Source organism: Thalassophryne amazonica, chromosome 19 (assembly GCF_902500255.1).
Source record: "Thalassophryne amazonica chromosome 19, fThaAma1.1, whole genome shotgun sequence".
Classification (NCBI taxonomy): Eukaryota; Metazoa; Chordata; class Actinopteri; order Batrachoidiformes; family Batrachoididae; genus Thalassophryne; species Thalassophryne amazonica.
The window spans coordinates 63,210,960-63,230,443 of record NC_047121.1 but is presented as its reverse complement, the minus strand read 5'-3'; the positions used below and the strand labels follow the sequence as shown (position 1 = coordinate 63,230,443).

The following is a 19,484-nucleotide window of genomic DNA, read 5'->3' as shown; positions in this document are numbered from 1 at the left end:
CAGGAAGCACACAGCGCTCACTACAGCTGCAGCAAACAGCCCTGTACTCTGTCTGTTCTCCCTTTAAAATCTTGGGCCTCGGGTCAGCTTGAGACAGGCCAAGATGTCCAACAGCGTTGTCACCCTCTCATTACCTCCAAGCCGACCTAGAACATTGGACTCATTACCCAAAGACAAAGTTCTCAGAGTACATGACATATTGCCAGATTCTCCAGACAACATCTTGGCTTTAGTCTTGAAAGGTTGATTTGGAAATTTACTGCACAATACTGCAGGAAAAAAAAAAAAAAATCAAATCCTATACTCAAACTATGAGAGAAATTATCTTTGTTTCTTTACATGATTTGACAGAAGTAGTCAGCATTAAATCCAAGCTTCATTAAGTGGAGTGCAAGCTTATGTACAATCATTGGCAATAAATTGGAACAAATATTATGTGGCTTTGCTGACCCCTGCTGGTCACACATTGAAACAAATAATTCATAAAAGGTGCACTTATTTATTTAGAGAAAACAACACTGACAGTGGACAAATGTAAAATGTGGAAACACTGTATTTACAGTAAAATACAGTAATTCTAAGTAATCTTTTATCTCATTCACAGTACAGCACTGCTACAGTGAACAACACAATAATACAAATGATACGGTCGGTGTTACCAACACAGAAAAGCACGACTCATGAGAATATCGGCATAGAAAAAGTTCACTTATCTGATCGGCTGGGTAGTGTTTCGGACAATAAATATTATAAACAGTTTGTGCAATAGAGCGACAACAGTTCTGTACAACTCGGACCGTGTGCTGTGTTTGTGTTGCATTAAGGTGCAATAATCAAGGGGCTTGTAGGGGTTTCACAAAACTGTTTTTGGTAGGTTTTGTGTTTCCACTGGGTGTAACAGTAATTGACCAATCACAATCTTCTATTTTTACTGTAACATATTGCACCCTTGTTTTAATGGGCATTTATTAAAATAGGTTTGTCAGTACATCCAGGAATTTTGGTACTTCCAGCTTTGGCCACCATGGGGGGTGGCCGGCCACCATTGTGAGGTACTAATAACAAGAGCGCAACAGCAGCATTATGGTGTCGTACAAGCGTTACAATGAATTCCCATCACAGACCAGATATGACCAGAAACTTGGTGTTTATAATCTAGATGAATCCCCTTACTGCCTACCACCCTGGGGCGTGATGACGCATGTTGTACAAAGGTATACCCCAGAACGGGAGAGAGCCCTCCCCTCCAAAGGAGCCCCACAGGCAAGAGTTCTCTCCACAGTTGTAGAAGTGTACATGTAAAACAGGCCAGCAGATGGTGCTGTGCATATGCTACAACCTATAGGTTTTAGACTCCACAGGGACAAAGCAATGCAGGTTACAGATGATCAGCCAAGTGTCCACCTAACATGTTCCCAGAATGTACGAGCCATCAACCTGCACCGCCATTGGGGCGTTATTCCTATTTTGCCAAATGTGTGTTACACTACCACTGATGCTCTGAGTGCTGTCGTTTATATACCTCAAGATGACGGTTCTCTGTGTTTAACGCCGTAGCTTACCGCGCGGGACATGTCATCAGTGACGTCACTGTCAACAGCCCCTTGGGTTTGCTAAAGAATTGCGTGGGGCTAAACATAAACTTCTTGTACACTGAAATCCTGATCGTATCGATATTGACTTGCAAAAATAGGCTATTTTGCTAACTACCCTAAATAAATATGTGAGCTAGGCTATCTAGCTGCTGCAGGTAGCATGGATGCTACTTAACTAGTTTGACAGGAATATATTTGTGGGATCCTGTCTTATCTTACGTGCGATGACATCCTTATCTTGAGAAGGTTTGTTAGGTGGATGTCAAGTCTTAGAACATGTATTGACGTTGTAACTTGCTGCATCCACCACACTACGGAGTCGCTCCAGGTCCTGGATGGCAGCCACCTAGGCAGACAACCAGTCCAACCTCACATCTGGGAAGTAACCATCTGTCTGCCGCAACTAGGTCAAATGGGTGCATCCCTTTGGCCTCTATGGTAGTTAGAAGGTCTGTTAATTAGAAAATAGTTGGGTTCAGTAGAAAAATCAAGTCCTAACCCCTAACTGTTACCCTGCCAGGTCTTCTGATAGTGGCACACCCTGACAACTGCCATCATTCTGGGCATTGGTTACTTCTGTTGCCCCAAGAGTCATTAATAGCAGGATGGCTTATAATTGGTCTTTGACAAAAATTCAATCTACCAGGTACTCTCAAGTAAACATGTCGTCACCATGCCAAGTACAAGGATAATAGTGAATTACACTGAAATTAAATAAATTCAGGTTTGAAATATCAAATCCAAAATGAAAGTATAGCACTGCCTCCTTACCCCTGATGTGATAGCTGACTTTTTCTTTGGCTCTGCCATTAATGTTGAAACAGCTTCACTGGTAATGGTGCATTATTTTACAGGATGCAAAAACACCTAGGCATCACCTTGTCTGCACCAGCCATGCCTAATAAGTGGACCCAGATTTATAGACTTTGCCGTTCAGCTTCTGTGGAGGAGGTCCAGTTCATCTGTCTATGAGGAGGAGTCCTCCTCCACAGGGTGGAGAGGGTGCTTCTTCAGCAGCGCCTTTAGTATTTCCACCTCCCGCTCTGTCTCCTTTAGCTTCCTCCGTAGTTTTTCATTGGTTTTATGGAGCCTCTGATTGTCCTTGGAAAAAAAACATCAGATGTTATCAGATGGTGGCGCCGTCACAAAACTGTGTACTGGGAAAACGAGCGTAGAAAGTAGATACTCACTGATTCCAGACACGCATAGGTGGGTTTGCTATCATCTTCTGTCTCCTTGGGGTTGTGCACAATAGATGCTCTGTTTTCCCACTTGGCGCAGTGGCGTTGCTTTCGCTGGGGGATGGGGCTAGGACATGGAGTGAGACTAGGTGGTGCTGGGGCCAGGACAAAAGGATGAAGGCGGCTGGACTCTGGGGATGAAGACTGATGAAGGGGACTGTCTGTCTGGGTGTAACTATGGACCCTCAAAGGCCTTGAGTGGGACGGTACAGGAGAGTCCGGGCTAAAGTCTTTGCTGTCATCTGACTGGTAGGGGAAAGGACATTCCTCAGATCCTAGAAGCAGTGACAAAGGATTAATTATTTCAAAAGACAGAAATGTGGAAAACCGTATCTCTCAAGATCTACAATCCCAAAAATTATGATTCAACACAAGATGATATATTTTACTTAATTTGCTTGATATGAGAAGTGCGATACAAATATAGGCCAAGGGCTTGAATGTGGGGCTCAGTGCACCAATTCTTATATAAGTAAAACCGAAAGTTCTTAAGTTCTGAATTTGATGCCTTTCTCACAACAGGTGGGCAGCTTCAAGCAAAAGAGTCCCGTGTGAGAGCAGGAGGCAAATCACCAATCAAGCACGCCTACACTCTTGACTTGGTTTTGTGATAACCAACATGAAATGCAAATTCAGATTTTCTTGTCTTTTCATTGTATACCATTCTACATCTGTTGTAATGCGTCTCTGACATTATGTTATTGAAATTTAAGGTGATGCCACACGTCTTCTTGTTTGGACTGTTGGAGATGGTACCATCTCAAACAATGTTTTCTAACTAGAAAACACTGCACTGAAAACAGAAGTGCACTGAAAGATTGTTCAAACTTTCCGGTTCTGGCGCTAAAAGACCTACAACATTCTGATGTATTGATTGGCCAGTTGTACAAAAGCAATGGTCAAGTCTGGTAGCATGTGCTGCTGCTCTTTGTCAGAACCACCAAGTTCAAGTAAGGATTATGCCTCAGGTTGGTAACACTCAGTGATGGTAAACACGTCACATTATCTTAGGTCACATTTTGGGGTCTAGGTCTTTGAACCATAGCAGCAGGACAGGAACATCGTGACTTTATAAGCTCTTCCTTGACATGTCTCGACCTCCATAATCCAAGCCTGCAGAGACGTGACTGTCGCTATAGATGGCTGAGTCCAGGGAGTCATTGAAAACTTGAACCAGAACAGTCACAAACCTGACATTCTTACTCCTCACCCAACTTTTACATCATACATGGCCATATTTTTTACACTCAGGCCTCTGTTGAATTGTATTCATGTTATTTCTGCATTAGACAGCAGAAACAATGACACATGGATCACAAAGCTGAGAAAAGTAAGAAACGACTTGTATAGTGTGACAGTTTATGTGATCATTCCACGCCACTGCTACGTGTACTTTATCGATCAGATCCCACGGGTTGTGCAATCCGCGTCCGATCAAGTGCGCTGCACTTTACAGTACTACCCAGGAATCAGCTAAATGGACACATTTGTATGTATATTCTTCAGTCACAATCAAATTTAGAACTTTCATAGTTCATGAGTTGGACATATTACAATCACAACAATTTGTATTATAATTACTCTATTTTGGAGTGTAAAAGTCACATTTTTTTCTTTTAACACAGCGTTTTACCCTGGGGGGGCGAGTTTAACAACAGACAGGAACTCTGTGCAGCACATATGCACACCACAGTATGTGCTGTTAACATAAGGGCACTTAAATTCCAAAAAAAAACAAAAAACATTACATTTAAAGAAATAAGCATACATTGGACAACATGTTGGATGTTATTTGACACAGCTTGGACAAAAGAAGTCACCAGAATGAGACAGATTGTTGGCCTACAGTGTTAGAAACACCACAATAATGTCCTTTTTTTTTTAAATCGGCTCTTTAATTTGGAATTTTTTGTGCATTGTTGTAGTGTACTTTTATTACTGGCATTTATTCTTTTATTGGAGTTTACTATGTTTCACTGTTTGATTCCTAGGAAAGCCCTGTATAAATATTTATGACAAACGGTATATAAATCTCACTGGAGTATACGTTGCAAGACCTCAAAACTAGCAAATAATAATAATAATAACCCAGGTCAGTTAGGTGGCAAATATGTCAGTGCATGAGAGTTTGTAATGAATATTGTGTGCATGATTGCAATAAAATCCATAACTCCACCCACCCTCTGGGGTTCCCATTGTAAAAAGTGTGGATGTCAGCGGGGGACTGTCAGTGGCGTTGGTCACTCTAGCGTTCTTCTTGCACTCAAACGCCACCTGGTCCTTGCACAGCTTGTGGCAGTTCATCCCGCAGTCTGAGCAAACCAAAAGAATGCAAAAAATGTCAAACACACTCTAAACTATTTATCTACGAAAACTTCAAGAGATGTCATCTACCTCCGGCGCGCTCTGTGCTGCAAATGCAGCTCTGACCTTTGCATGCTTACCGTCAGGCAAACAAACAGTTCTCAGAGGTTTTGAAGGCAGGGGAGGGGAAATACCGTGGTTCTGACTGCAGGATTGTCTTATTTCATGTGCAACGCTGAGCGAGCAATATGCACAAAAACCACACTACACCCAGATATCAACATTATGCTTCTCACAACCCAACACAGGACGCTGTGCAACAATTACCTTTGCATCTATAGCCTTGCTTGATCACACCCCATAACTGTGAGACAGAACAAAGAGAAAAACATTGGTTTAAATGTGGAAATTTAAATATAAGCAGTGAAACCATGATTAATGTTCTTAGACAAGAGCTTTCTGTCTTGGCTTACAAATCCTGAGCAGTTGTCACAGAAAGTGGGTTTCATATATGTGGCTTCCTGGAAGTTGTGGACAAAGCCCAGACCCAGTTTGGAGCAGATAACACTGGCCCTCATGAAATAAGCTGTGATCTCGTCTCTGCTGACGAGGCCTTCCCTGGAAAACCCCAAACCCAGACACCGTCACGTCCAAATTGACTTGCATGACAAAAGAGGAGTGAATATTCAGTGCTGAGGTTAATGGTTAGTTCCGTTTTGTTTCTGGTCACAACATTCATCACTACACATACCGCTTTTACTTCCTCTCCACTGTCTGCACAAACGAAGTTCATGGCCTGTCAAGTACTCACTTCTCTTTGTCCATAACACAGAAGGAGAAGGGGAAGCTGGCGGCAATTTTTTTAAAGTCCTCTTGACAAATAAAACCGTTCTCATCGTGATCGTAGTTCTTAAACACAGACTGTGAAAGACAAAAGGCCGACAAAAATGCTTGTTGAAATTAATTATTAACAGATTAAACATGCAGAGACAAGCACTTACATCCACCATCCTCTGCACATGTTTGCTGATAGTTCGGGGGTCAGGTTTAGGAGCCACTCCTGATGCCCAGTCAACTACCACTGGGGGTCTAGACGGGGTTGCTGGCTATAAAAATTAAAAACACAATGTTAGCCCTACTTTATCAAATCAATTCTATATGATCTGATCAATTCAGAGCAAGTTAATTACATTAAAAACTACAGCCCGACCGATATATCGGCCAATATAAGCCCTTTTCAAAGTACTTACTATCGGCTGAAATTTTGCCGCTAATTTCTCATAAACAGAACAATTACTGAAATAATGTTTGTCGGCATTGTAAAATGTTGTCCATTTGTCCAGTAGATGGAGCGCTGACTCCATTCAACTGAGAACTGCTTACACCCCTGCTTAAATGTGTTCATCACCGGCCCCCGTAGTTCGCGTCACACTGCACTGATCGGCTGACAAATGCATACAAGTTTATAAGGATCTATATCCTTATCCTGAACCTATATATAAGTTGCAGCAACAAGAGGTACAAGATCAGATGTATTTCACAACTCTTTTTAAGGATATGTATTTGCTAATTTCACAAAGGTTTAATTCTTTTAACTTGAAAATTCTTCTCTGTTATAAAGTTAATCAATATGAGGACAAAGCTTCAGCTTTTAGCTCATACCTTTTTTGTTAAGGGTCCAAAAAAGAACATTTTATTCATTTAAAAAAATAATAATAATAATATTGACTGATGTATCGGCTATCGGCAAATCAGCCGATTTATCAATTAACTGCATTTTTTTCATCCAAATATCATTATCGGCATCGGCCTCAAAAAATCCATATCGGTCGGGCTCTATTAAAAACCTGCCCGCTGGGCACCTGCTTCACTTTGCAACCAATGCTTTACGCTTGATTGATCAATACTTTTGTCTAGTTAACATTAGGAGCTAATGTTTGCAAAGTATTTGGACACTGCAAGGAGGAAAGAAAGAAAGAAGAAAGAGAGGATGCATGCGTTTCTGAGATTTATATATTATATGATATACACTGGAGTCCATATGTATTTGGGCATTGGCCAGTTTTATCTGTTTTTAGGACACATATCATAATGAAAATAAATATTACTAGCGTGTTGCCCATGGGGATCCATGGGCTCTAGATTGGGTCGTGTTTATGAAATAGGTAGCTGACATTTTTCAAGGGTGGTAATAAATTAAGCAAAGCTTGTATAACGAGCTGGAATGTGAGCTCAACAGTTACTTGAAGAAGAACTCAGCCTTTTTATTTCCTGTTAATTACATAAGTTTTTAAATGTTAATTTACTGCCTTAATGTATTTAGAAGTTGTTTAGGCTCTTGTTTTATTATTGTTATTTTATTTTTACTTCCATTTTGTCATTTGATTTTTAAAAATACATGTTTTCACTTTCTTGTGTCATCCATGTATTTTAACGTATTTACAGTTATATTATGTATGTACTTGCATTGAACTTACTAAATAAAATCACACACACATGCACTCATGGGTTTAATATATAGATGATTTGCTGCGCCCTGCTGAATTAGCATGTGAGCCCAGAATGTAAATATCAATGTCCATTGTTTAGTGTTGTTAGCTAATATATGTAGCTTCTCTAAAAAGATGATCCCTATCAACGTTCGGTTTCGGCAACATTCATTCTTGACCCAAAATACAATGACGTACAAAACGGAAAATGTCAGCTCTCCGCAGTTTGTGCGTGATCAAAATGCACACACACAAACACAGAGGCCACTTAGCTTTCATAGATATTTTATTTTATAATATAGATATGACCCTGTTAAAGACGCGGTGCAGCTAAGTTAGATCTGCAGTGTTCTTTCCATACCTATGTATAAATAATATAAATACTCACTGGTGCTTTGCAGTTTTTGGGTTCTCTGGCATAAGACAGTTCATAGATTTCATCTTCAGTGTAGTAAAGGTCCAAGGACAACTGTTGGGAAACAAACAGCAGCATTAACACATGGATTTGAACAAAAACATAAAAGGCCCCGTGTATCAGGTTTATCCTTGAAATATATCACAATAAAGGAAATTAGATGATAGGATTATCCCTTGAACATTTGTTCAAGTACGGACAGAGAGCACAACAATACAGCGATCTCATTCACGCTCAGCTTGTCACCCACACGCTCACACATCATAGACTCTCATCACACCCACACAAGTGCACACAATCCACACACTGTAACACACTCATTTACATCTCTGCTTGTGTTCAGTAGAATCTAGTGATTCACAACCTGAATTTGTCTTGATGCAAAGTTGAAGCCGAGAGGTCTGAGGCTTACCGTCAGCAGGTGGACCAGGTCCTTGTTGGCATCCAGCCTGGGTGGGATCTGCTGCAGCTGGATCAGCTCATTAATGTGGCTGTAGAGCGCCTGTAGCTTCTGCACATTCACCTTGTTGTTGTCCGTGTAATCGGGCATGGCCTCATTGACTGAAATCAGGTCCTTCAGGTGCACGCCAACGATGGGGATCTTAAAACCGGTGCACCTGCTGTACGCATGTCTGTAGTTATCATAATTTCTGCAAGAGGACAGCAAGTCTGTCATCTCATTCAGCACCTGTGGGAAGGAACAATCAGAAAGCGATGTACAGATTTCACACCTCTCGAAGGCTTTCAAGATGGTTGCTTCTCACAGAGCATCTTACAGTACAGCAACTGCCACAAAACTCTTAATGAATTGCTGTGTTTGACCTAAATTAAAGATTCATTAGATTTTCTCAGAGTACATTACAAAACATTTGAGCAGAACATGCAGCTCCTACAGTATGCCTACGAGATGTTAAGAGTAGTCACGAAGACTCCAAGGTCACTAACGCCTACTCACAATCAGTCACTGCTGCTGCCAGTACTCTGCCAGAGCTTTACAAAAAGATAAATAACTTGATAAACAGCTTCTAAAATGATATTAGCTTGATTGCGAGGGTATTTTGATGTCTGTTTGTGAGTAAAGTTTCCCAAGAGCTAGCAAATTTCTGGATGCAGTGGTGTTACTATTTATAATAACATCAGCCTGTTTCATTACTGACAGTCCATATTACAAAAAACACTCTGCTCTTATTGTTAACGCTGAGCTTATATACTAATATTAAGTGCTAACTCCTGAATCTATATGGAAACCTAGTATTTACCAGAAACCTTTTTATGTTTGGTTGAAGTGTTTCCCCTACATACATTTTGTGTTACTGCAGAATTACTGCCACATCTGATTTAGTAGGGCAGGTGTAAGCACGTAATGTGCGCACAAAAGTATTTGGTGAAATTTTCCTCAGAAATGCACTCGTCAGTTCACCCGCCAAGTTTTTCCTCTATGTAATAGCACATCCATCTCGCTCAGTTTCAGAAATGCAGAGTGATAACAGGCAGCACTCGGGCTGAAAGATGCCCGTTTTAAAAACATTTTACTCTCCTTAGGGCCCTGTCCCACTGGGGAGAGGATTAATTGCGCATGAATCGAGTATACAAATTGTGGACGTTCATTGTCGTCCGCAACAAAAATGGCCAAAAATGACAAATGTCCCAGTATGAATTACGAATATATTAATAATATATAGCGAATATATGATGAACAAACACGGTGATATAACGCATGTAGTGAGGAAATTGATCCGACACATTGAGATTATCACGGCAGTATTACGTGTGTATTATGAATGCATTGCGCATGTGTTGTGCGTGCACTGCATCTGCATTGCGGTCATAAAAGAAGCGCACTCGGGTCTTTCGGCATCACTATTCACACCAACAATACAGCCTCTGGAGCATTTGTTGGACTTGGACAAGTTGGTCACAGAGTTAATGTTCATGTTGTCATGCGAGGGTTAACTGTTCATGAGTTTGGGGAGCGGGAGGGGGGAAGCCGCTTGGGTGTGAGACAGTGTTTTTTTTTTGTTTTGTTTTTTGAGAGTGTCACAGAAAACAGACTTCAGCGTGAGTTGTGGCTAAACAGCAACTCTTCCTTTTGTTGGTGTTAAATAAAAGTCCTGGATTGCAGCAGCTACGTCTTTGTGGATTTACACCGGACTGGCACTGACTGGCAGGTATGTCGCTTTCTGCCACATATAGTACTTTGGGTTTACGTGATGTGTTTGTTATGCATTCACAGATTGTCCGCAAATCAGCTGCAAAGCAGATGTAATTAAAAGGCTTTATTTGTGGCCAATCTGTATGCAGTCGCTACAACATATTCTAGTTTGTGATGTGGACATAATGGGCACGCAATATATCTGTTTTACACACTGTCCCAGCCCGCTGTCAAGCCGCAAATCCCCGTCAGTTGCGGATATCAGCGGTTAATGGCAGATATACAGCACAGAGTGAGTATGTATTGTGTATGAATTGAGTATGTATGGAGTATATAAGGCAGATGTCATCCACATCCAGATTTTTGAGCTACTCAAAAATCCTGGCTGCAGACATGCGTGCCTCTGCGGATGATCATGAGAGTGTTCGGATGACGGATGACTCATACAGGCATGTTCCACGGATATTGCGAATGTTTGGCGAATATGGGCCGATTTTGTGCGCATTCCATACGCAAATCCTCCTAAACGCCAGCGGGACAGGGCCCTTAGCTTAAAATATGCACTGAGTCTGTTTCTGATGGATGGTGTGTGTGCTGTACCCTTCTTACAGGCCAATCGACTAGTGATTTCCACAAAATATAAGTTATTCTTGTTGTTGTGGTTGTTTTCCTCCTGCTTGCAGACACAATGCAGGTGTGAGGCCTGAGAGGTGAGAGGGTCAAAAGGGACCCCCAATTCCCCATTAGAATAAAAGTCCACTTTTGAAAACTTTATAGCCTTTTTTCTTTTCTTTTCTTTTTACATAAAAAATTTCATGATGAAGCATTATTTTCCAAAAAACCTAGAATAATTAAGTGCACTCAACAAGGCTGCAACCTTTGTCACTGAGGCAAATATGCGATGAGGCATTGGGTGAAGATAGAAGACTGACCTGCTTGCGCTGATAATAAAAATGCTCGAGGAAACACGGAAGTACTCTGAATGACTTTGGGCCAAATCAGTCTTCATAGTGACAAAGTTATGTTACAGTCTGTTTTACTCCCCTGTTCTGGGCACGGCCCACATACAACTGGATTCATCAGCAGAAACAAAGTGGAAAAGGGCCACATTTGGTTTGAATTGATGCAAAAACACATTTATTCCAATTTAAACTTTGCAACACTTCAGGTGCAGACACCTATAGGTGACGTCACGCAGTGCATGCACAGTCTATGCCTTTACCTTTGTGACCTCATTGGACACATGCGAGGTGGTGTCCTTCAGTCTGGATATGGAGCTGTGGCAAAGCCCCCCCACCACTGCCATCAGAGTGTTGTAGTTGTGTATCCCATGAAGACACTGGAGGACACACAAAGCACGCATGTGAATGCTGCACATACATGCATGAAATGAAAACCACGTGTAATTAAACCTGCTCCAGGTACCTTTTCCAGTTACATAATCCACAGCACAACAGTTACATAAACCACTTACAATGTCGCCTTTTTTCCTTCCTGCCCACTGATATCTCGCTCCTTTTTAGAGGCACTTTCCACTGTCTTTTCACTTCTAATTCATGCTGTCACTAGAGAGTTACAGTGTGAAGTTCACTTCCACACCAACAGGGTTCTGAGGTTGACATCAGACTGGTGCATTAGTGGAACAGTGCAGGAGGTTCTTCAGAGCGCGAGGCCAAACCCAGGAGGCATCGTGTGTCTGCAGGCTGCACACATCTTCACATCTGATCAGCAGCTACCTCGTGATGACTCCATTAGCTTTGATAGTTTTCTATTAGCCCATTACCGAGCTCTTGAGGATGATTAACAGCTCCCTCTGAATATTCATTATGTAACTGCCAATTATGCAGCATCTACAGTGTGACAAAGGACTGTCATTACTGAGATAAGGCGTGTGAACAATAACACAAAGAAGCCAGCAGTGACCAAAATACACTTCCTGATGCACCGTGAAATCAGAGGTAGAGCGAAGGGTTTGTGAAACCACTACCTGAGCCACGTGGATGAACTTGGTGAAAACCTCAGCTCTCAGCTGAGCGGTCGGCCTGCTCAGCACCATCAGCTGAACCCACTGGGAGATACCATTACACAGGGCGATGGAACGCTCCATCACTGGGATGTCCTTCATGCAGCAGCTCCGTATGTAATTCTGGTAGTCGACAAACTGGTGGTGAGAGCAGAGGAAGGTGAAGAGGCTGCACGGAAACCGCTGCAAAGTCGGAGGAAATACCAAAATGGTTTTCCAGTACACAAGTTGCATGTCGAATAAGAAGCAAAGCCCCTTTTCCATGCCATGCTGGTTCCACTTATGGAACACAAAATCTACAGGGCAACGGCAGTGATTTCACATTCTAATGAGTTTCGTTTTGAGTTTCTGTATGAGTCGGCTTCTACCTCCCAGATACAATGTGTGAACTGGTAAACGGTTTAAACTGCATCATACAGTTGTATGTAAAAGTTTGGGCACCCCTGATGATTTCCATGATTTTCCTTTGGTTGTTTGGATCAGCAATTTCAGTTAAATATATCATATAGCAGACAAACAGTGATATTTCAGAAGTGAAATTAAGTTTATAGGATTTACAGAAAGTGTGCAATAATTCTTTAAACAAAATTAGACAGGTGCATAAATTTGGGCACCCCAACAGAAAAAATACATCAATATTTAGTAGATCCTCCTTTTGCAGAAATTACAGCCTGTAAACGCTTCTTATAGCTTCCAGTGAGAGTCTGGATTCTGGTTGAAGGTATTTTGGACCATTCTTCTTTACAAAACATCTCAGGTTTGTTGGTTTCCGAGCATGGACAGGATTATAAATAGCAAAACAAACAAAAAACGTGTCACGAAAATCGGGTGCTTTTCGTGATGGGTGCACGAAAAAAACAAAAAAACATAATGTAAGACTGGGCTGATATGACAGACCAGAATGGGGCAGGACACAATACAGATTAATACATTATTATTAATTAATATGTAATTAATTATGTGTGGGTTTCCTCCGGGTGCTCCAGTTTCCTCCAACATTTAAAGACATACAGATTAGGTGAATTGGAAACTTTAGAATTGTCCAGGTCTCCCTTGCAAAAGAGATCTTGATCTCAATGGGACTAACCTGGTTAAAAAAGATTAAATTAAACATATCAGGAGCCGCAATCTGACAGACACCGCCAATACATAATCATTTTCATGTTCGTGCATTTATAAGCCATTTATACAGAACAACAACAACAAAAAAACCTGTTGTAGCCACAGAGTTACAAAGAAGTTACTTTCTGATTAATAATAATAATACATTTTATTTGTGTAACTGTTTCTGTTGCAGATTATACATTTCAAAAAGCTTTTGCAATTAAACAAATCCATAATTAACAGTAAACTAAAATCAAATGATTTTTAAAAAACTAAAAAATATGTAATTATTTTTAAATTAACCACTCAAATTACAACAGCCACCTTCCAAAAATTCACTCAGACTCATGCACACTTAATTAAAAGGTAAAAAACATATTATTCAGGATTCACAGCTTATGTGTCTGTGACAAAAGATGTATCTTAAGTTTGGATATAAACTGACTCAGACTCTCTTATCCCAGTTGGGAGGCTGGTGCACAATAAAAGAAAGCCCTTCTTGTTTATCTTTGTAACACAGAGTAATCCTGCATTTTGAGAATGCAGAGCACAGGGCGGTATATAAGGTCTTAACAAAATCTACCAGGTGTGGCGGTGCTGGTCCATTTAAGATTCTATAAGTTAACAATAAGACTTTAAAATGTGACCATACACGAACTGGAAGCCTGTGAAGTGAAACTAAGATAGAGGTATGAGTAGCATGGTCATATTTTCTCTAGACTGAATGGGACAGATTTAAACAGTTTTGTCCTGATTGCTCTCATGTTTGTGTCACATTTGTCTGTGTACAGCCAAACAAGAAACGGTAAAAGTAAATCAGAGTGAGTGCAACAGATGGCAGACCTCAGTAGATTTTTGTCTATTCAGAATTTAGGGGAATGTATATTATTCCGTCTGGAGCAGAACCAGCGGTCTGTAGAACTGTTCCATCCATGAGCAGTGAAAAGTTTTGAATACTGTATCAGGTGTTCAAAAACAAGACTTAAGCCATGGAAGAAGACATCCAATTTATGTTGAGAGTGAAGAGAAACAGAACGACTTTTAGGCATCAGCGACTTTGATTCCCAAATATACAACAAACCTTTTAACACCAGTGAAAAGGGTCTCAAAGCAACAAAAGATAACCGACGGCCATTTGACTGATGTGTTTGCACTTTGTACAATGTATACTCACTGATATCCTGCAGAAGGACTTGAACTCAAGAAATGTGAGGTGTTCAGCCAATTCGATGGGCTCAAGATGGTCAAAGAGGAGTGAGACCTTCCTTTTTTTACTACTGTTGGCTTTGATCTTCTGGCTTGCTTTCCACGACCAGTCCCGTTCATTTCTGAAAGACATCATTTGCGATCATTAATCTAAATATTGGTAACATTTGCTTCATAAATGGGAAGATTGCAGCTCTAGAGCAGAAGATAGCATTTAGTATGATGGAGAATGTGAATATAAATGTGCACATGCAAGACAGTGAGCATATGACTGTCTCATATGCAAGGTCAACAGTGTAAACTGTATTAAAGTGGTTATAGTGTGCAAAGTTGGTTTCACTGGCATTTCTTAATAAGCATGGTGGCCTTGGTGGTCTTCAAACTTAGGCTTTGAAAAAGTAAACACAAAAACAAAACAGACAAGTTCATTTGAAGGTACATATGTATGTTGAAGGGGATAGAAGGAAGAAGTGTCTGTTTTGTCTACATTCACACAAAATCCTGTCCAACAATATGAACGTAACAGCTCATTAGAATGTTTCTGTCCAGAAATGGTCTCTATGCTAACCAAAAGCATGCAGGATATCCTCATTGTTGTTTGAAATGTGACTGGGAACATGCCTTGATTTGAAAGTGATGTAAGAATTCAGACAAGTTCAGACACAAACAGGATCTTAAACGTGCAGGAGGTATTACAAAACTATGTGCACACAGATGGTGACTGACATTACTGCCGTCTGTGTTATGTAGATGTTGGTGAGAAGTTATTGATTGGGGTCAGTTGTTCCTCTTAGTTCTGGAGCCATATTATCTTTTATGTGTTGGTGGGAAACATTTATACTGTATTCTTAGTGTTATCAGTAAAGACTACCTATAATACGTTATTCACCTGCCATCTACACAGACCAAAAAATCCGCCCATACGCAGCTCCACGGTGGACTTTCATGGGCCTGTAGCCCCCATATGCCCAAGAAATTAGATTTTTTTTTTCTCCCCTCTCTTATTAATCAACCTCAAAATCTTAACATTCTGCTTGTGTAATTCAGACCTAAAACAGCTCATTTTATACTTTTGTCATGTGTATCATGAAAGTCCAAAGCTGGACTTCTATTGCGCTGTAAGTCACACCCACGTCGCTCTGTGCAGCTCTTTTGCATTTGAAACAACAGACTTGGAATCAGGATATTTCTTTGAAACCTATTTTTATTTTTAATTTCAAGGAGTTTAATTTTTTTGCTAAAAACTTTTATGTGTCATAATACACCTGGTAACCAATGTTAATGTACAGAAAAGGTTCATAATCTGACCCCTTTAGTGTTTAACTTTCAGTCGACACTGAAAAAAGATGAATTACTGAACCAATATAATAAAATGCTTCATTTGGTAGCACTCAAATTTATCTGATTATGGATTTCTTTCTTTTCTTTTTTTTCTTCAGTCCACTTTAGAAGCCTCGAAGTTGTAGTCTTCTTTGAGGATTGTGACTGATTTCACTGATTTCAGCCATTTCCAGGAATGAACAAACAACAGAGACTCGTGTCATCCCGATGTCACAGTTGCCAGCTGGTCAGAGATTAACACTTACATCCATTTGGTCTCTAGGAGAGAGGAAAGACACTCCTGTCCCTGCTCTCTGATCAGATCCCGGAACTGGTCCAGGCTGTCTGACAAGCTGTGGTGCAACTGGAACATCATCCAGAATTCCTGGATCCAGTGCCTGCAGGTCACAGAAGACTCCATGTGACAGACATAGAGGGAAACTCATCATTTGGTTAAGACTCACAGAAATGCGTCCATGTGTCAACACTGACACGCACCTGATGAGGTAACAGATCTTCTGGCACTCAGCGGGCTGCTCGTTGTCCAACCCTGTTTTAAATGTGAGGATTTCGGTTAAGGAGTTGACCACAGTGACCTCACGTCAGGACGCCAACAACCGGGGGGCGCTGCTTGAAAGCGACCCTATACCTGCGATTTCGCTGCAGTTTACTGTAAATAAATAAGACAGCAACTCATCTAAAAAGGCAAACAGAAGCGGCATCTGGTGACGTGGGAGGAGGCAACTGCATGAAGCAAAACTGATGAGCATCACTGAATGAATCACTCTGGCGTGCAGAAAGTGTAGGCTCTAAAACAAAAAGGTACGAAGACACAATCACTGTCTCACGTACAGCAGCCCAGAAGAATGATCTCTGCTGCGGATGTTTTGCCCTCTTTTGTTCTGCACATTTTGTTATCACATGAAAATAGCCTGACACTATGGGCTCTCGATTGGCAGAAATCAGCTTGAAGTGATGCATGTCAGAAAAAAAAGGCTAATTGCGTCATGGGAGCAGAAGAACAGCCCACGCAATCCCAAGGCCAGCCTGTGCCGAGGGCTGTTAATGGCCCCCGGTGTCTGTGCGTCCCCCTCCAGAGCCGATCCCACACTCTTGATTTGTTTGACGCGTCCTTTCGGGTATTCAGCTCTGAATGAGAGGGTTAAAAATAGCAAAGGTGCATTTGTTGCTCTGCGGGCTGACGTGGGTTTGTGTGAACAGGAGGCTTTTTTTTAAGCAGCTGAGGGCCCGTATTTCTGCACAGGTGAAGAGGACGTGCACGTGAATGAGCCCGAGGCAATTATCACCCGACGGCTCAGAGCTTCGTGACACAGCAGCTCCTTCCTGAGAGGAAGCGGAAGTCAAGAGTAGCCACAAAAGAACGGCGGTGATGTCACTGTTTTAAGAGACAAAACACAGGCACGAATTTCACACAACTAACTGTTCAGCCTGCACCGCGCTTGCAGCGATGCTGAAACCGTCGGACAGCTGGCGGAAACACGAACTGCAACGTGCACGATCAGATTTCTGCTCTCAGCTACAGGCGTCAAGCACAAGGCTCGACCGCCCGTTGCCACTGACAACCAAACAAAAGTGGCACGCAGGAGTAGAATGTGATGTGAGCAAACGCTGATTTTTGTTCTCAGAAGCGTTCGAGATTGTGCATTGCGCCGAATAATCGCAGCGATGGAAGGATATAAAGTGATGAGTTTTTCCAGGAGGTCATCGGATGAGATGAGGAGGCGGTGCATCGTCAAGGTGATGTTCAACAGGTGGCTGCTCCCACATACGCAACCATCAGAGTCTGCAACAACAACAAAAATTACACCGTTACTTCGAAATGCATCGTTACTACGCTAAACGATGCCAACATGCACCAAAACAGCAGGTTCACTGGTTCTCATCTGTAGCCACCAAGAAGCAAAATTTCAGAGCTGAACATGCAGTAGTTGGTGCAGAGTTACTGAGGAACATTTTGGAGTCTCCCATTCTCACTTTAAACAATATACAGTGGCTTGCAAAAGTATTCAGGCCCTTGGTATTTCACACATTTTAATTTGTTTATGACATTTTAAATACCTTTTTAAATAAAAGCCAAGATGATGGGTTGCATAAGTAATCAGCCCCTTTGTTATAATACCTGTAAATAATTAGTTTTATTGCCAGATTTCTTCAGACAAGTCAGGGGATGGATACATGAACATTTCCAAGTCACTGAATATGTCTTGGACTTTATTTACATCAGTTATGAAGAAATACAAATAGTATGACACTCTATGGTAAATCTGTGTGGGGTAGACAGTTCTGAAAAACTGAGTGACTGTGCAAGCAGGAGAACAGTGAGGAAAGCCACCAAGACACCCAGACAACCCAGAAGAAGTTGTAGGCTTCTGTGGCTGTGATTGGAGACCCTCCTCTATACCATTTCATCACAAAGCTGTATAACTGGAGATACAAACCGCAGAATTTGCACTGTGCATAATTTCTTCAATCACAGCCACAGAAGCCTATAACTTCTTCTGGGTTGTCTGGGTGTCCAGGTGGCTTTCCTCACTGTTCTACTTCTTGCACAGTCATTCAGTTTTTGACAACTGTCTACTCCACACAGATTTACCATAGAGTGCCATACTGTTTGTATTTCTTCATAACTGCTGTAATTAAAGTCCAAGACATATTCAGTGACTTGGAAATGTTCATGTATCCATCCCCTGACTTGTCTGAAGAGAACTGGCAATTAAACTGATTATTTAAAGGTGTTATACCAAAGGGGCTGATTACTTATGCAACCCATCATCTTGGCTTTTATAGTTTTAATTAATTTATATCAAGTTGTAGAGATTTACTTTCAGTTTGAGTCTAAGGAAGATAATTTTAGAAATTTTTATTTTGAGAAGCCTGATTTACTTTTTGTATTTGAAACGACATAAACAAATTAAAATGTGTGAAATACCAAGTGGCTGAATACTTTTGCAAGCCACTGTACATCTGTTATTTCTTCCCCTGGTGCTTTCTGTAACACCGCCCCTCACAAAGTACAAACTCAAACTATTCCACACTTTTAAATTTATTGAAATCACAGTAAAAATACCAGGCCTGGATTCTACAGAACTTCTCTCTGCCCTTACAGAAGTCCGAACAATGGACACAAACAGTTTTTTTTTAAAGGATTACATAGGCGTGACAGAGGCAGACCTTATTGGGCCCCCATTGGCATTCGAGGGAGGTCCAACCCCCTGCCCAAAACCCGCGCAGTAACGGGACATATGATTTCTAATCTAACCTCACTCTTTGTCGTAAATGGTCAAAAAACTGTTAAATCCGGTTCGACGTGCACATTCCAACAGAGAACAAAGGAAAGTAACAATAAGAGTGAAAACTAAGAATGCAATCCTAAGGAAAATAACTACTTTAATACCAAAATGAATACAGAAAACAAATAAAGAAAACACACAAATATATCCAACACATCCCACAAGGTCACAGTTTGAATCCTTCATCAGCCGGGCTATGATTGCCTTCGCACTCATGTGGTTCAAGTCTGGCGCATTGCATCATCAAACCACGCTAGATCACATGCACGGTCAACCGTGATCTTCTCCCGCCGCCGGTTTGTCACGGTTATAGAACATGGCGGT

At 41.2% G+C, this 19,484-nt stretch overlaps 1 protein-coding gene across 2 annotated transcripts in view; it reads right to left on the bottom strand.

The window, feature by feature from the left end:
* Positions 1 to 485: 485 nt before the first annotated feature.
* Positions 486 to 19,484, bottom strand: part of LOC117532113 (RAS guanyl-releasing protein 1-like) — a 35,875-nt gene continuing 16,876 nt past the window's right edge. The window contains exons 3-17 of one of the 2 annotated variants that reach the window (XM_034195368.1): positions 17,549 to 17,653; positions 16,348 to 16,411; positions 16,116 to 16,247; positions 14,498 to 14,651; positions 12,184 to 12,357; positions 11,419 to 11,535; positions 8,457 to 8,732; positions 8,018 to 8,098; positions 6,142 to 6,246; positions 5,952 to 6,061; positions 5,614 to 5,758; positions 5,468 to 5,504; positions 5,017 to 5,148; positions 2,786 to 3,111; positions 486 to 2,696 (exon numbers count right to left, since the gene is read on the bottom strand). In XM_034195368.1, the coding sequence (XP_034051259.1) occupies positions 2,562 to 2,696; positions 2,786 to 3,111; positions 5,017 to 5,148; positions 5,468 to 5,504; positions 5,614 to 5,758; positions 5,952 to 6,061; positions 6,142 to 6,246; positions 8,018 to 8,098; positions 8,457 to 8,732; positions 11,419 to 11,535; positions 12,184 to 12,357; positions 14,498 to 14,651; positions 16,116 to 16,247; positions 16,348 to 16,411; positions 17,549 to 17,653 (2,093 nt within the window). In that variant the 3' untranslated portion in view covers positions 486 to 2,561. Of the gene's footprint in view, positions 2,697 to 2,785; positions 3,112 to 5,016; positions 5,149 to 5,467; positions 5,505 to 5,613; positions 5,759 to 5,951; positions 6,062 to 6,141; positions 6,247 to 8,017; positions 8,099 to 8,456; positions 8,733 to 11,418; positions 11,536 to 12,183; positions 12,358 to 14,497; positions 14,652 to 16,115; positions 16,248 to 16,347; positions 16,412 to 17,547; positions 17,654 to 19,484 lie in introns of both variants that reach the window. The other variant, XM_034195369.1, reaches the window with a different exon arrangement.